At 42.3% G+C, this 18,060-nt stretch overlaps 1 protein-coding gene across 2 annotated transcripts in view; it reads left to right on the forward strand.

Annotated features, from left to right (window-relative positions):
• The window catches only part of ARHGAP22 (Rho GTPase activating protein 22), a 151,238-nt gene that overhangs the window by 99,508 nt on the left and 33,670 nt on the right, over positions 1-18,060 (forward strand). The window contains exon 4 of one of the 2 annotated variants that reach the window (XM_040606954.1): positions 5,296-5,424. In XM_040606954.1, coding sequence (XP_040462888.1) covers positions 5,296-5,424 — 129 coding nt within the window. Of the gene's footprint in view, positions 1-5,295; positions 5,473-18,060 lie in introns of both variants that reach the window. The other variant, XM_040606956.1, reaches the window with a different exon arrangement.

The following is an 18,060-nucleotide window of genomic DNA, read 5'->3' on the forward strand; positions in this document are numbered from 1 at the left end:
CTGGGGTTTTGGTGGTGAGATTTTTTTTTCCCCTGCTGTGCAAGATTCTCCCCAGTAGAGCTGCTCTTAGTCTGGACAGAATTAATCTACATAATTTTTCACCTTCTTTCATTACCAGGGAAGTCTCAGAGCCCTGCATCTGATACTCACCTTTAAGACAATCATAAAAAGTAGATCAGGGAAGGTGAACCATTGCAAGTTTTTTTTCAGCTGTGGGTGCTCATTTTTGTCCATTTGTCAAGATCTTTTGTTACTGCTTGTCTGCAATCAAAGGCTTCCTGTCACTACTTGCTTTAGTACTGAGGGCAAACATGTCAGCTGGGCCTTGTGTTACCCACCAGCCACCCCTTTCATAATTCAGCCTTGAACTGCCATTTGCCTCCCCGTGTGCTGCAGCAGCATGCATGTGGTCAACTAAATTTCATTCTTACTGAAAATACCACTCTACTATCCACACCAAAGCAATACAAACATGTAAATATATACACATGTGCCAGTATTTGCAGTTGTGTAAATTTTCATTAGAGTTCATATAATGGCAACACACAAGCACATCAGTAAGCAGAATGATGTAAGAAATGGGCAAAAGGCAAACCAGATGGGGGGGCAGAGGGAAGGGAAATGATCTGGAAAAAAAACCAAAACAACCAAAAAACTGCCAACTTCAGCAAAGTCTGACAGCAGCTTTACTTGAAAGTAGAAGGGTTCCTCCTTCTACATGCAATGGGGCAGGAACATCTACTCGGAAGTCCAGCCCTGTTCTCCCTGAACTTCTGTTTCCATACAGACAAAGGGGATCTAAGGCTTGGTTTCACAAATGTGGGTCTTAAGAAGGTGAAGTTTGTGTGAATGAAGTTCAAGACAAACAAAAAAATCCAACATTTCCTCATTGGAAAGAGGTGTATAAAGGGAGAGATGCAACTGAATGTGTTACAGGTTCTTTGAACAAGAACACAAGGTGGGACTAGTAAAAGTAGCATAATGGCAGCCTTATGCTTTGCATTTTCCAGTGAATGCATGTTAGACTAAGGATAATCAAAAGAGGAAGATTTTTCAGTACATAAGGTCCTGCTGCTGTTGCAGCACTCCATCTGATCTTCAGCAAGTCACTCAGCCCCCAGTCTTTCAGTATTTAATTTTCCCTGTCGCGGAGCATGGGGGCAAGCTGAAAGGAGGGCTGTTGTTAAGGATTAGGAGGTGGCACGTTACTCTGAGGTGAATGCAATACAGCTGACATCAGCAGCAGATGGCTGTGAGGCCATATGAAATGCAGTTGCACAAACCACATGAGCAGACAGCATATGAGAGCAATTCTGCTAGCTTTAACTAGTCTGGGCCTGGGAGAGAGAGCATTTGTGCAATGCAGTTAGAGGCCTGGAGCTATGCTGTTCCCTCAAGGCAAAAATACCTACCAGTGTATACAAAGCAACTTGGCAAAGGTACCTGGAGAAAGAGGTGGCAAAGCATTGAAGTCAGTTGGGATCTGCAGCCCTTTTGATGGTGAGCAGTAACAAAACAAGTCTCTTAATCTTTATAGGCTGTTACATTTATTGTATGTACTTGTGTGGTTGCTGTTGCTGTCACCTTTCCCAGTCTTGAAGTTGTTTGGTTTCTGTACACCCGGGAAGGAGGCAAATAGTGCTGCCAACTTGCTTTATGGATGGGGTGGAATCCAGTGCATCTTGACCAACATGCACTGGAAATCTGCAGCAGAGCAGGTGACTGAATGCAGGATCCTCTGGTCATAAGTTAATGCTGAAGCAAATGGACTATTCATCCCAAAGTTAAGACCCCTGCTTCTGCCACATCTATTGAGGTGCTTGCACTCTGTGTTTGCAGACAGTTTTATTTTTCCTCTGGTCTGGAGGTGAAAATAGCTTTGAGCAGAAGGACTGGAGTGTGTGCCCGTGGCAATCCTGAGCTACACACAGTTGGTCTCTGAGGTCCAGTCTCTTGTATGGGACCTGGATTAAAAATGGGTGAGAAGCTCTCTTCAAGGGAATAAAAAGCCCTTGCCTGTGTTTAAAATCTTTAGCAGAGTGTTCCTCCCCATTACAGTGCTGAGTAGCCAGAGCACTGTTTGATTCAAACAGTAGAAGCAGCACTTGTGCACTTCAGGGTTAAAGTCTTAATGACAACCATAGTAAGGGCTGGAGCTCTGTTAGTGGCAGAGAAGAGATTTGAATGCAGTATCTGAATGTGAATTTCATGTTGCTGTGAGAGGCAAAACTAAAATTCTGTACCCAAGTGTTTCTACGCAAGAAAGTTTAAAATTGTTTTCCTAAAATAATTCCTGAAGACTAGGGTGTTTGAATTGGTACAACATTGCATTGCCAACTCTAATCTGAGACCCATAACAAGATCCTGTTTGGGTCTTCGCCCAGAAAAGAAAACATCTGTGAATTTCAGGCAAAATTCTAGACTTCTGAAGGTGTATGTGGTGTTGTTTCCTTGGTTTTTTTTAAGATCTAAGTATTTGAATTTAGCTGTTTCTCATTCTCGTGTTTAGTAAGACTCAAAACCTGTTGAATGTTACAACATAGAGACACATGTCTGAACTCTGCCCTTTAGGGAACTCTAGTTCTGCTTATTGCTTCAAGGATGTAGTGAAAGGAGCCAGACGTGTGAAAAGGAACATGATTAAAATGTTATTTAAAATAAATACCTTATAGTTGGGTCTGCATGCTCTGCCACTGCATATTCATGTCATGCTAACATAGGCTTTCTCTAAGAAGCAATTCTGAAGTGCATTCCTGTTTCTAAGCTAGCCTCTGTGTGGAGTTGTCTTCATTTGCCTGTACTTATGTGATAGTCACTACTGAATCTCCCACAGGCAGCTTTGTAGGGTCATGACCTTGCTCCTATTTAAAGTTTCAGTGGGGAAAGCCAACCACAGAGGAGCTGTATGTAGTTTTTGGCAGAGTCTCAGGTCTAGTATATACAAGAATCTTTTTCCCATCCTGTTTTTACAGACTTCACATATAAATGGTTTTTTCCCTAAATGCTTGCATGAAAAAGGCCCACAAAGGTTTAGAAGGCAGTTGGCTGGTCCAAAGTAACACCTTAGGGGAAGGGGAGTTGTCATGTCTCTGTGGCACAGTGATTCAGTAGGAAGATGCTGAGACACCATTTCTGCAGATGTCCAGTAAGAAGTCATCTTCATCCTTCCCTGCTTATTAGGCTTTATATGGCAATCTTTGTATAGGTTGGTTCAACTGTTCTGACTAAACTTGCAGTCTGTACTTAATTCTAAACTAAAATTCTGGTCCCTTGTCCTTCATGGCTTGAGATGGGCAAGATCTCAGCTGGATCACTTTAAATTTAAGAACAGGATCTGGGTTTTACCTTGACCAAGCTCAGTTGTTAGGTGGTGGTGTGACCTATAGAGTACATATTTTTTCGAGACTGTTGCATTCCTTTAAAGAGCTAGCTTGAGCTCAGGCCATCTATCTACCAGATGACAGATCCTGAACCCATGTTTCTGATGTGTGCTAAGGGCTGTGAAAAGCCTTTCTTGCTATATTTCCTGTAATATATTTGGTTGTGAAAGGGCATGGCAATAGGTCTGCCAGGTAAGGTACCAGAACTGGACCTCGTGGCCTCTGCTTTTACCATGAGGCTGAGTATGTTGGTAAAAGAATTAGTCTTTGACAGGAGTTTCACAGACTGTAATTTCCTGCTCTGACAGTTCTGTATGCAAAGGATGAAGTGTGTCCTCCTTGCAGTGGGTCATGGTGGAGCATTGATCTATTCAGGTGCCTGCATCCTAGCCTTGAGCTAGAGAGCTGTTCTGCTTCATGTATCTTAAAGAATACAAATCATTCAGTAAAGTAAAAATGGGAGGCTGTCTGAGAGGTTACTATGAGGAAAGAAGCAGAATTTGGATTCCTGTAGGGAACAAGCATCATTACTTTTGTTTCTTAAGCCGCATGTGTAGTCCCAGATAGCTGTTGTCTCTCTTCTTTACTGAAAGATTGCCTCAGTTTCCCAGTTCAGTGAATTGCTTCTAAGAAAGCCACAAAATCCTTCCCAACACATCTCATTTTTCACCTTTTGCTTTGCAAATCAGTGTATGATCCATGAGTATGTCTAGGCCAGGAAACAATTAATAGCAAGAAAAAGTACTTCCTTGGCTTGCGGGCAGCTCCCAGCTTGCTCTTTTCCCCAGGTTAGCAAGGATTTAGGAAGCACACATTCTGTGTATGCTAAATCAGTTCTGCAGAAACCACTGCATACCATCGTCCTACTCTTATCTCTGAATTCCATGGACAGGCAATCTCAGCTGCTCAGTGCAGCCTGGCAGCTTTAGCTTGCCAGTAGGTACTGAAAGCCATGTAAGCATTGCAATGACAGCAACACAAGGGCTAAGATGTTATCTCCGTAGCAAAGCCAAAGGCAGTTTCCATGGTGATGGAGAAACTCTGTGCCACTAGTGCTGCAGCTGCTGTGTTGGACAGGATTAGTAGCCTTTTTTATACAGAGGCTGCTCTAATAAAGCTTTTATGTATTTATGTTGCCCTCATTAGGTTGTATCTAGCTCTGGAATATACAACAAGGGGTGAGGGGAAGAATTAAAGTGACTGAAAGGAATGCTGATCTAAAAAGGAAAAGGGAAAAGAAGGGTGAAAATGTTGTAAGCCTTGGAGTATCCACAAGTGACAGAGGTATATGACAGCTTAAGTGCAGAATACATGGTATTCTGTGCATTTGACATTCTGGTTAATAGCTGTTAAGCATTAGCTTAACATTAATAGCTCCTAAAGTTCTTATTTCAAGTGGGAGAGTTAGATTCATATCCCCAAGTGTTAACTTCTCTCCAAAATGTTCCTTCTGAATTGGATCAAAAATCAGAATGGGTCTCTTTTTCTATGTTGAGACTAGAGATTCCCAGGGACTGAAAGAAAGTAGGTGATCTTTCGACTTCTGCATCTCAAGCACTAAAATGTCTTATGATTCACGTGGTCCCTCTTTTCAGTAATAATTTCTCAATAGCTCAGCACAGGTGCATGGAATTCATTTTGTACTCTTCCTGCAGGGTCTTACAGCCTGTGGTTTCACTTATTGCTGGGACAAGAAGTACATCTCCAGCTTTCTACACTGGAAATGTACAATTTGCACTTCTGCTTTGTTCTTCTACCAGCCTGTGCTTTGTGGGTGTTGAGTAGGAACTGTGTGTAAAACTGCTCCATTCAAATAACAATTCAATCATTTTTACCTCAGACTTTTGGTGGTTTTAAACATTGATTGCTCTCTTCTGAAATGGATGCTAAAAGAGATTTTTATTCTGTCTTTCAGGTGGTGCAGGGGACCGGGACAAGATGCCTGTCAATCACGAGGCTTTCCTGCTCATGGCTAATTCCCAGAATGAAATGGAAGATTGGGTGAAAGCCATCCGACGGGTTATATGGGCTCCATTTGGTGGAGGTATTGCAAATAGCTCACACGCACATAAATTAAAACATTTGCCTCAAGGTAAAACATATTCTTGTGATACTAGGATACGTGTAACACTGTAAAATCAGTAAGATGCCTAGATAAGCTCTGGATTGTCTGAAGTGTTTTGCAGCAAGGTGTTTGGGTTGATTCTTAATTTATTTTATTTTGCCAGAAATTGGAAGGGAATTGGGAGGGGAGGGCACATCCAGACTGTATAACTGGCTCAGTCGCAAATGGGTGGTGATAATAAACATATTGCTATCGTCAGTACTCAGGTTTTTTACAGCTAATTATGAACTATTCTGTGGACCTTTCTTATCCTTATGGACCTGAAGAATCATGTCCGGCTATCTCAATTTTCTGCCACAAGGGCAGATGCCCATTTTTACCCTTCGTACAGCCAGAGGAAGCAAAACTTTTCACTTGCCTAATGTAGGGCCCAGTTGAGAAGACGTCTACTGGCTTTGGTGGGGAGGTAGCCTGAGGAATAACAACAGGGTCAGGCTGAGTGAACACCTGTAAGACAATACAGCTGTTGACAATTCCTGAAGTTAAAATGAACAAAAAATCCAAACTCTTGGTGTTGATATTATACCACAATCTTCAAATTCTCAAATCAGTAGATAAGATAGGAGGTGGTTTTGTAGTTTAGCATAGAACAAGGTTTCACAGATTTTTTTCTTCTGGGTTCGCTGCTGGTGACAGCAGCTACTGGCTTGGTACTGGCCACTCTACGCTTTGAAGTGACTTGTGTGGTACTGATGGAATTCATGCAAATAGTGGTATCGACCTCTTTGGACAGGTAGAGATAAAAAAGTGCCAGATAAAGGCACTTTTGCTTCATTATGCTGAAATGAAGGTATTAGTTTTCATGGTTCTAAGGGAGGGAAAAGTGACCTTGATGCAATTGAGGGAGGCTCAAATACCATAAGGTCACTAAGAAGACCCTGTGTTTGTTAGTAACTTTTACCTCGGGGTTTCTGGGGTTTTTTTCTTTCCAGTGACACAGTTTTGCATCTCTGTGTGACAGCATTTGTTTTGTATGGAGGAGATGTAATCTCTACTGGTGATGTAATTTTTTTCCTGAGTCCTTCTTTCACTTAGCAGAAAGAGTGTATGTACAAAAGGCAGTTTGTACCTGATTCTGAGAGGTTGCACACAATGCTGTTGTGCTGCGGGCAGAACAAGCCCTTTTCACTAGTAGAAACTGGTCTACTATTATTTCCTCTCAAACACAAGTATGTGCTATTTTTGCTTTCCTTCTGAAGTCCAGCCCGCAGTGAGGAGTCTTTTAGAATTTGAGCTCAGTGCAGGTCCCTGCAGTTCCTCCATCAGAAGTCTCAGAATCTCATAGACGGTACTTCTGTGGCCATTTGTAGTGAATCTTACAGTGTCTATTTACAGCTTTGCTATGTGCATCAAATAAATACTGTGAGGAAAAAGGAAACATTCAGTCATGACAAATAGTACATGTTCCAGCAAGAGCCTCTCGGGGCATGATGTTGTCAGCACTGCTGCTATCAGTGCAAATTTGGCTTCTTTTTTGTTAGTGTTCATGTTTTGTCAGTCTCTTGAAACAGCTCCAGAGCAAGCATCTTCTCTAAAGTATTAAAATAATGAATAACTAAAATTCTTAATATTTTAAAAACAAAAACACTAGAATGGCATAAAGTTGGGGATGGATTTCTTTTTTGTTTCTTTATGGGGGCAGTATTGTCCAAATTAATCTGTTCTTTTTCCATACCTCTAAACTTCTCTGCAAAGCTATCAGATAACATTTTGTTTTTCCTATAACGAGGCAGATACTCTTATTCTTACATTTGATTCCAGGAACTGGGGCCTTATGAAATATCAAAAAACATAGAATGAAATCATGAGGATGTGGGAGCAGGTCAGTGCAGCGGGCAATACAGCAGTGCAGGGGGGAAATACAGCAGCTGCTATTCGTTGCTGTTTTCACACACTGCAGATTTGATTTAGTTCCATCAACGTCAGTGTAAAGGCTGCTTTGGCTGTTGGTGAGAGCTGGCTTAAGCCCTGTAGAGGAGAAACACTGCCATTTGCAGGGCTGGTAAGAAATACAATTGTGTGTTGATGTTTTTCTTCTGTCTGTGGATAAAAACTTCCCAAGAACATGGGTGCATCCTGGGCACTCAGCCTGGCCTGAGCTCTCTTCCCTAATACTCAAATGCATCAATCTAAAGCTAGCTTGGCTATGCCTGCTTTGCAGTCTAAGTTGCCTGAACAGGTTCTTATGCTATGGTTTCATCGCTTCTCTAGGCTGACTGAAGTGCTAGCTGCTGTCAGGTCTGGTCTTTTCCTACCTTGCATCCATGTGTTCCCATATGTTTCATTGTGCTAATACTAGTGGTTATGCAGCTGTGCAGTAGGAAATGACCTGGCAGGAAAAAAAAGGAGGGAGGATTAGTGTGTAGGTGGACGGGCTCCCAACCCTGCTAACCATGCAGCTGTAGTACTAGTAGTTCCAGCACAATGAAGACACTGGGGAGAGACGATGGGGTGAAGGAGAGATGATGGGATGGAAGAGGGCATGGTTGTTCATTCTGACTTCAACCTAAACATAAATTGGGTTAAAGAAACCATGGAGCTGCATCCTCAGTCTCTTTGAACTTCATAAAGTACAGGAATGTCAATAACAAGGAAATAGTTAAGATACTCAAGCTTTTTTTCCAAATAGTTTTAGCCAGCTTGGGAAAATGATCAAACCTACTCCTCCTCCACCAGAATCAGAGCAGGGCAATTTCTCAGAGTGAAACCCCAGCTTAGCTCAAATGTGGGAGGACAGTAAACATAGTTGCCTCTGTGTTTTAATTGAATAATTTGAACTCTGCTTTGCTACCACCACTAATTGGAAAGCCAAATCTTATCTATCGACACTTTTTAATATATGAAGCTAAAGGGACAGGGGAAGGAATTAGAAAGCAGGCTTCATTATTAATATGTAAATATCCAGCCCTGGAGAAGGTTGATATGGTGTAAAAATGAATTACACCAAGATAAAAGGGGAGGCTTAGCCACACTTTAATCTTTGCTGATGTATTGAAGAAACATAAATCTAAAAGGTTGAGGGTATCTTCTTACATGTTGATGCGGGCACATGAACTGTGTTTAAAGGTGAACAGCAAAGGCTTCTTAAAATAAGACAGAAAACTCTCCAAAGTTGCTGAGGATCCTGAATTATTAATAGGAGATACATTCAGGCTTAAAAACATATGGAATGTGTGCTTTGAAATACACATCAAATGTGGCCTTAAAATAAAATCCTAGAGTTCTTAAGTCTTTTGAAGAAGAACTATGATGTTTATGGGGAAAATAATTTCTAACAAGTTTCCCTGAGTTTCAGGCTCCTGAATTCTTGGGTCTAGTCCATCTCATTCAGAGCAGAAGATTTTGTAAACAGATTTAAGAGCGCTCTGTATGTTTTACTTATGTCTTTAAGAACAGTTAGTCACAGTGGCTTGATAAAAGTGAGGTTTGGAGCACATTCTGACAGAGCGTGATTCATACTGTTCACTATGATCCTTCTTACCTCTGTGACGAATAAATTTTGTTCTGAGTTTACAACACTAACAGTTTATCTGGAGAATCCTCTGTACCCTACAGTCATGTTGTTCTGCAGCAGCTCTTTAATATGGAGTGTTCACAGCAGTGCCACAGTGCTAAATGCAAAGGGTTTGTGGCTGTGGGCTTGGGTGAGAGTCAGCCCGCCAGTGTCCTCTGAAGGGTGATGCGTTGGAAATGTTTGGTGTAGGTGGAGGGAGAGGAGGTCATTCCTCATTCTGTACGTGTACAGTGGGGCTGTACTTCTAGTCTCAGAAATAGAGCTACTTTGAGGAAATCCTTTTCCATCTACTCACTCCTCAGTTGTCATGTCTTACTCATTTTTGTCTTGCATCAGAAGAAAAATGTAAAATGTCTAAGATGGTATTTTTTGGACATGAGGTACAAAAGTTGAGGGGTTTGGTGCCTGAGTTGAAAGCCGAGTGGCATTACTCTCTCTCACAGCCCAGCACATGACCAACACTGCATGAGGACAGAATCATTCTGTGTTAATCTTGTTTTATGTTTGTATTTGTTTTCTCCTGTTTACATATTCTTTCTTCCCATGAGCAGTTCCTTGCTCCTCTGCCAGAAATGCATGTCACTGCCCCTTTATTTCTCCACTACTTTTCCCTAATTTCTGCTCCTCCTCATCTCAGTCTTTTATCAGTTCTGCATGGAGGGAAGGTGAAGCAGTTGGAAGGGAAGAGATGTACTTCCTTAAGGCAAACACAGAGCACGTTACCCTGTGGAAAGTAATTGTGCTGCAAGAGCTCCAGGAGTGGTTTCTCCATTCGGGAAAAATAGTAACTTTTTAACTGGTGGGCTCTGATGAAGGGTCCACTGAGGGAGCCACTCTACTATCATTAATTCCAGTTCTATTCTCCAGATATATATAAACCATGATATGTGTCTTATTTTTTCTGTGAGCAAAACAGTGCAGAGAATGTTTTTACTGACAACTGGGGCCCTGTGCAGACCATGTCTTGCATTAGGGGAGAGCTGCAAACTAGGGGACAAGTCTCTGCGATGTAATTTAATACGTGACCCAATGTCATTATGGGTAATGGAAGAATAGCCCTACATAGGCCTAATCAAGGATCCTGTTTTAGATGGGTAAATGTCTTTCAGACAACATCTGGATGACAGCAAAACATGACTGTTTTGAAGGGCCACATATTGGTATTAGATGCATGTCCATGAGGATGCCAGACTGTTTAGGAGCTAGCATGTGATGTTAAGTCTTGGCAGTCTGAGGTTTAATTTATCCACCTGTAAGATGAGGATCTGCCAGTAAGAGCACCATAAGCATAGAATCACATCAGTTAATTTAAAATGCTAAGATACCACAGTAATGAAGAAGAGGGAGGTGGCTTGTTTTCTGCTCAGTGTGAAGACAGAGAGGAGAATTCTGCTCCCTGTCTTGCTGGAGAGCTCCCCCAGAGTGACAATCTCAAGTAGGATTCCTGGCTGGGCCAGGAGGAGCCCCTTCACTAGGCAGCAGGGTGAGCTTCCCTTGTGCAAGCTTCCACAGGTGTGTGGGGAGTCATGCTGGGTGTTTGTTGTGCCTGTCATGATGAGCTGTTATCTCTGCACAGACAGCTGGCGCCTGATGCTGCTTATCAGTGTTTGCTCTTTGGTGGTGTCTCATGCTGGGTGATGGGCCTGAACCAAGAGAAGAGGAAGACAAAGATGATGGGGGGGTTATGAGTTCAAATATCTTCACAGGACTAGGGGATGCATAAATCATCTATGAGGAGGTGCTGGTTAGCCTTACCCCACGCAAAGGTGTCACAAGCGGAGGTTATACTTGTGGGATATAGAAACTGGCACAGAGTAGAGCTAAAGTAAGTCGGGAGTGGATCTTGCTGCCAAAACTGCTTACAACAGAAAAAGTTTTAAGATCTAAGATCTGATTAAGTTGTGGGGGTTTTTTTTCTGACTTATTTCTGTCAGACATATCTGGGGCTTCTATTAGTGCTTTATGACCAACATATTTTACCATCATGATGCAGCCTTGAGGTAGGGAAAGATTATTGTTATTTTTTGTAAAGGAGGAATCTGAGGTATTGAGCATCAAGTAACTTGCCTGAGGTCACAATGACTATCTGTAGGACAGACGCTCTGAAGGTATCATGGGATATGATCCTGGAGAGAAGTCTAGGATATCTCGTTGATTTTCAAGGATTACTTCCTCCAAGCTCAAGAACAGGCCTCCCCCACCTGCAGGAAACGAAGCAAAGGTAGCAGGAGGACTGCATGGATCAGGGGTCCTCAAACTTTTTAACCAGGGGGCCGGCGCGCGGATGAAGTGGCAGGCAGTCATCTGCGGCTGCTTGGTTTCCCCCCTCAACCCCCGGTGGGGGGTGTGTCTGTTAATACAGGGGGCCAGATTGAGGACCCTGGGGGGCTGTATCCGTCCCGTGGGCCGTAGTCTGAGGACCCCTGGCATGGATGAACAAGGAGCTCCTGACAAAGTTCATACCTAAAAAGGAAGCATAGAAGAAGTGGAAGCAGAGACAGGTGACCTAGGAAGAATATAAAGAAACTGTTTGATCATACAGGAATGGTCTTAGTAAAGTTGAAGCACACCTGGAGTTGAATCTGGTGGGAGCTGTGAAGGGCAACAAGAAGGACTTTTTCAGGCATGTCAACAACAACATGAAGACCAGGGGAAATACGGGCACACTACTGAAATGAGCAGGAGACCTGATAACAAAGGGCATCAAAAAGGCCAAGGTACTCAATGCCTTCTTCACCTCAGAATTTACTGTTAAGATTTGTCTTCATCATTCCCTAGCCCCTGAAGCCAGTGGGAAAGCCTGGAGCAAGGAATACTTCTCAGTAGAGGATGATCAGGTTAGGGAACTTTTAAAGAAAATGGATATACCCGAGTCCATGGGACCTGATGAGATGCATCCACACATGCTGAGGGAGCTGGCCAATGCATGAGGCTACTCTTGATAATCTTTGAAAAGACATGGTGACTGGGGGAGGTCCCTAAAGACTCCTAACTTCAAGAAGGGTAAGAATGAGGACCTAGGGAAGAAAGCTTGTCAGCCTCACCTCTGTTCCTGGGAAAGTGATGGAGCAGACAAACACAGAAATAGTTTCCAAACATATTAAGGTCAAAAAGGTGACCGAGAGTAGTCAGCATGGATCTATGGAGGGGAAGTTACGCTTGACCAACCTGATAGCCTTCTGTGATGAAATCATGGATGAGGGAACAGCAGTGATTATTGTTTGTCTCAACTTTAGCAAAGCTTTCAGGACTGTCTCCTGTAATAACCTCATTTACAAGTTCATAAAGTACAGCCTAGATAAATAGACAGTGAGGTGTATTGAAAGCTGGCTGAAGTGCTCTGCTCAAAGCCCGAAGTCCATCTGAAGGCCAGTCATTAATAGTACACCCCAGAGGCTAATACTGGTGCCAGTACAATGTAACAGTTTCATTAATGACCTGGGACAGAGTACACCCTCAGCAACCTTGCAGGTAATATTGGGAAGAATGGTTGGTGCATCAGACAGTTGTGCCATCATTCAGAGAGGCCTTGACGGGCTAGAGAAATGAGTGGACAGGAACCCCATAAAATTCAACAAACTAATGCCAAGTCCTGCACCTGGGGATGAATAAACCTAGGCAGCAGTACATGCTGGGAGCTGACCAGCTGGAAAGCAGCTTTGCAGAGAAGCACCTGGGATGCTGTTGGACAAGTTGAACATGAGCCAGCAATGTACCCTTGTGGCAAAGAATGCCAGCGGAATCCTGGGTTGCATTAAGAAGAGCATTGCAAGCAGATTGAGGGAGATGAGCCTTCCCCTCAGCATTAGCAAGATCACGTCTGGAGTGTTTTGCCAGTTCTGGGTTCCCCAGGACAAGAAAGATTTGGGCTTACCAGAGGGAGTCCAGTGAAAGGCCACTAAGATGATTAAAAGATTGTGGCAAGTGAAATACTAGAGAAGCTGAGTAGGCTGGGCTTGTTTAGCCTGGAGAAGTTTCAGAGTGGATCTTATCAGTGTGTATAAATACTTGATGGAAGGGTGTAAAACTAAAAGCAAAACTAAAGCATGTCAAGGGCAAAAGGTGTTCCTTACTGACTTTTGATGATCCTACATTTACAAGTCAGATGGCTGCTCCACTTCCATATACAATTTGTAACTTTCATGTCTCTCTAGTTCACTCCTTGTATATAATTCACCTTTAAAGCTGTTGGCTAAGGGCTTTAAGTACCATTCAGTACCAGTGCCCAAGCTTATCTGGGCTCTGAGTGGAGACTATGCAGTAACCTGGTCATTGTGGAGCAGCAATGGGTATTCTCAGAGCACTGTCTTAGGGCTTGTTAGAGAGGCAAGTCCCCTGCTACTGGTTTCAAAGACCCCAGGCAGCAGCATGAGTTCTGTGCTGCAATGCTGTATCTCCAGCTGTCATTAACCAGCTTAGTTTGGTTGTATGGATGAAGGATGTAGTTTGGCATCAGGTGGATGGATCTGTAGTACTTTGTTGGTGTGGACAGTCCTGGGCACCAAAGAGCAGGCCTGCATCCAGTGCTGGGGAATGACTGGCGACTGAGCAAGAATCCTTCTGAGTGCCTCTGCTCAACTAGATAGGACACAGAGAAAAACTACAAATAGAAATTACTTCTGTTACATATTTAGGTGAGAAGGGTAAAGCTGTTCATGGGATTTGCTTGATTAAATGTCTCGGTTGAGAAACTTTGATTTGATAAAACAAAATGTCACATGGGAATGTTTCCATTTGGATGAAATTTGTGCTACAAAAGACTTTTCAAGCTCAGGGTAGAACTTTTAATACAAGCTCTTCCCTGAATTAATCTTGTACTCCAGAGGTTGTGTAAGCAGTTAAGATGTAAAATCTATCCAACTTAAACCCCTTCCTCAAAAAACAACAAAAAAAATTACTTTGAAAAGGGTCTTGGAAAAGAGAAGTTTGCAGGAAGCTCTGATGGATAAAATTATTACAAATATAAGGAGGATTTGAACTGTGCACAGTCATGTGGTTTGAACCAGGAAAAAGAAGCGTTTCATGTAGTGCACAAATAAATTACGAAACTCATTGTCACAAGATGTGGAAACAAAAATAATAAATGGATTCAAAATAGAATTGGATGAGTTCACAGAAGATAAGTCCACCTGAGCTATCAAAGAAAAACTTCTGGAGGGAGTCATTAGCTTCATATACCTTGTATTGCTAAGAGCAATCCAGCTTCAGAATAAATAAGGCAGGGCTTGTGTTTGCTTCAATAACAGATTGTTTTCTTCTTCTCTTCAGCTAGGAAGTGCCATGGAGAAGTGATGGTGGCTGTGCATTTGTTACATTGTTGGTGGCTACTGCCTGTAGCATGTAGTCTGACCAGTACCATCTCCTTCCCTGGTGTTTTCTCAGTGAGAGCATTCCTGTAATAGTAAGATTCATGCTTGATGTTTGAAAGCTGACAGTCTTTAAAACAGCAATGATTCTCACTGTATATCCTGGCAGTGTATGATTAATGGGACAAACATGTTCCTGTGGTGTTTCTCAGCTTGCAGGCAAGTATTTTAATTTCTCTGTATTAGTCCTTTGATGAGTGTTATGAGGATATGCCCTTACTGAAAGGGAATGGTAGTCTGCCTCTTGCAAATTGCAATTTTAACCATTTAGGAGCTGAAGACAAAGACATTCAACATGTCTCTTTTTTTCCTACGTCCTTTGTAAAGGTTACGCTTCTACCCCCTTTAGTTGCTCTTTTTTTATTCTCCTCCATCATCACGTAATTGGTCTTGTAATTTCCCCTTCCTACCTTCCGAGCTGCAGGTCAGGGAAGGGAACATTCAGCCCCTGACCTCTTCTAGAACTGTTCCTGAAAGACTAGCAGATTCACTGAAATGTGTTACCCATTTTACAAGTTTGAGCTAAATTCCATGTTCTCTCCAAGCACGGTCAGTCAAGTTCGGCTGTTGTTAGAGCTTAGTCCATGATCTTATGCTTGGATGGTGAAAGTGTAAGTTATGCTTTATATTGACTGATGATTTTAGTTGGATAGTGGAGGATAAAGGTAATTAGCTAACAGATTTTCATCATTGGATGGGTTTGAGGAAGCAACAAAGTGACACTATACACAATTTACTTGGTATGGAGTTTTACGATTGTAGGTTATAGACTGACAGAGATATTTATGATGAAGTTTGATTTGGGTAAGCAGCCATGTGTTCAATGTTGATCCTGTCTGATCCTCAGTGACTGATTGTGCTGTGCCTAGGTTATCAGCCTCTCAGGCTTGAGATATGGGAAGGCTTGAGGCCATAAGCTTGTTTGGTCTTCTGAATGGATAAAGGGGCTGACCTTCTAAATTTTGGTTGTAAATCTAGGTCACAGGCTCTGCCAGGTTCCAGAATGGCCAGAAATCCTGGTGGCTCATTTCATTCTGTACAAGACGAGGATCAGCAACAGGTTTTAGACTCCGTGATCCTTATGTTCAAACCCACAGCTGGAATTCTCATCTTTCTGTAGTGATGCGACACTGTAGTGGCAACAATCATGTTACATCATAACTACTTTTTACTTATTAACACCCAGAATTTTTGTAAAACTCTTCTGTGCAGTGGGGACATCAACATGCAGTGAACTTGGAAGAGAAAATCTGCTGGTCAGATGCTTTCTACAGACAGAGCTTCAGTCAAGCCTATGAAATCTATTAAATGTAGACAGGCATGTGCAAGACTCAGTAAATAAAAAGTTCTGTAAAAGTTTTTCTTATGTTGTGGGGAGAAAGAAGTTTTCCAGGGTACATTTGCCCAGGTCATTGCTTGCTAAAAGGCATTTTTTGTTGCTCTTGATGTTTCATTCTCTAAATGCTTCTTGCCTTTGTTTAGAGAGAAATAGACCAATAAACACAGGGGTTTGGCTCTGGATTCAAAATGCTGTGGTTAAGTGACGTTAGGTCTGTTTATCATCTTTTCTCTGTGAGCAAACAGTTACAATCTCAATTTAGAGCATAAAGTGGTCAGAGTCCATGGCAGGGTAATTTACAGTGCTGCTTAATTCCTTTCCTGACATGTTTTAGAGAGATGGGAAGACACCTCACACAGGTTAAGCAGAATCTACTCTGACAGAAGGACGAACATAGCTATTTGCTAACCTTTTAACCCAGGATTAACTGGTTTATCAATTAGTAAGCAGAAGCCTGTTCATTCTCAAAATATTTTATTTTACCAGTGAAGGTTGAGACCCCAGCCTAGACAGGGGAGGGGTGTGGGGACATCATTTTGTTCAGAGGAGGATCTCTCCAAAATGTTTGGAGAGGGAGGAAACTGGAAGGAAAATTTTCGCTACAGAGGACATGCTGACATACTGTTGAAATCTTTCCTGCTGGGTTCAGCCCTCTGACTGATCACCTGTAGCCATTTCACTGCCAGCTTTCAACAGATACAAGATGTTCAAGTGCCCGTGTTTGCCTAGGTTAAAAAGTGAGTCTGTACAAGGCTCAACTTACTTGAAAACTAGAGAACTTCAGCTCTTATTCTAACTTTGATATGAGGTCCTTTCTGTACAAATAGATGAAGCAATTTCCTAGATCTGAGCTCCCTCAGACAGGTCCACTGGAGTATATCTGTATATTAGCTAATACTCTGTGTAAGACAGTGTCTAAAAATACTCACACCCTATGGCACTTGCTAGAGCTGTGCAAGCCAACAAGTTTGCTCACAATCAGAGATGAGGAGGAATATTTTCTGAGTTCATGTGGGTTCACCATTCCTGTCTGTTGCAACCAGATTCAAGACTGAATTTGACCTGAGTTAGATGCCAAGCCTGAGACATGCCTGGATTTTCAGAGGTTTTGTGAGCTGTAGTGAACTTCCCAGCCAGTCTCAGGGCTTGTAGTGACATGTACAGGCAGGATGCTTTCTCCCTGTTCTGGTACCTGCAGCAGAATAACTGCAGTGGTGCTAGTTCATGAGAGCATTACTAGAACTCTCTTCATACAATGGTGCCAGGAAAGAAAATGCCTGCAGCTCCACAGCAAACAAAATTCTGTGAGACTTACTCCCTGAACAGTTTTAGTAACCTAAGTTGTTATTTAGAAAACAAGGGTTGGCCAGTGGTAAACTTCTCTACAACTAAACAAACTCACAGCAATGGGGAAAGAGGGATTTCAGACTCCATTACCCCTTCTTTCCTTGGCACGTGTACGGGGAGAGCTCCAGGTGAAAATGTTGATGGTAGTTTATATGTAATTTGGACAGCTTTCCGGATTTTATTGCTATTCTTGCAGTATCAAGTGTACTTCTGGAGTCTGCAGCCCCTGCAATCCAGTGATTATGTGTGAATCTTGGATTTCATTTTTCAGAAATGTGGTTAACAGAGAAAGCAGGATCCAAGTGTGACCTGGGAATTCAAAACACAAATCAAATATTTATATTTAGTGATTTTTACTCCAGTCTTATATTCTGTGGTCTAAGTCATGATTTTTAACATGATACTTTGAAAGGGATTGAGAATTGTTTCATATAAGGAGATAGGTGGTAACTGTGGAGTGTGTAGATATGGAGCGTGATGTTGTGTTCTTCTCGCAGGACACCTATAGCTGCAAAGTTAACCATGTGCAGGGAATAACATTGAAGCAGCTGTCGTTTTATGCTTTAATTGTGATGCTCATGTAAGCAAGCATGTGCTCCTTTTTTCTTTCACCAGAGAGCTGTGTTTGCTCTTTCTCTGAGGAAGAGTTTGCGTTGTCTTTGTCATCTCTCATGCAACTCACAGTATTATAAGCTATGCTGAAGTCTAACCATGCTTTGAGTCATGCTGTGTCCTTGGCCACTGAGAGGCTGTGAATTTCACAGGTTAATTAGGCTTTGTGTATAACAATATTCACTGTAAACAACATGACTTTCTATTTCATTGGATACCTTCTTGTTCTGGTGTTTTGAAAGGTGGAAAACAGAAATGGAGAAGTGAATGGAAGAATAAATGTCTGCATTTTCTGTCTCCTGGGCTCCCATCCCAAGCGTTGAGTCTCAGGCTCCATAATGTTATTTGCAGACGTGATGCTAATTTTGAGGCATTGT

The sequence above is a fragment of the Falco naumanni genome, chromosome 9 (genome assembly GCF_017639655.2).
Source record: "Falco naumanni isolate bFalNau1 chromosome 9, bFalNau1.pat, whole genome shotgun sequence".
Lineage (NCBI taxonomy): Eukaryota > Metazoa > Chordata > Aves > Falconiformes > Falconidae > Falco > Falco naumanni.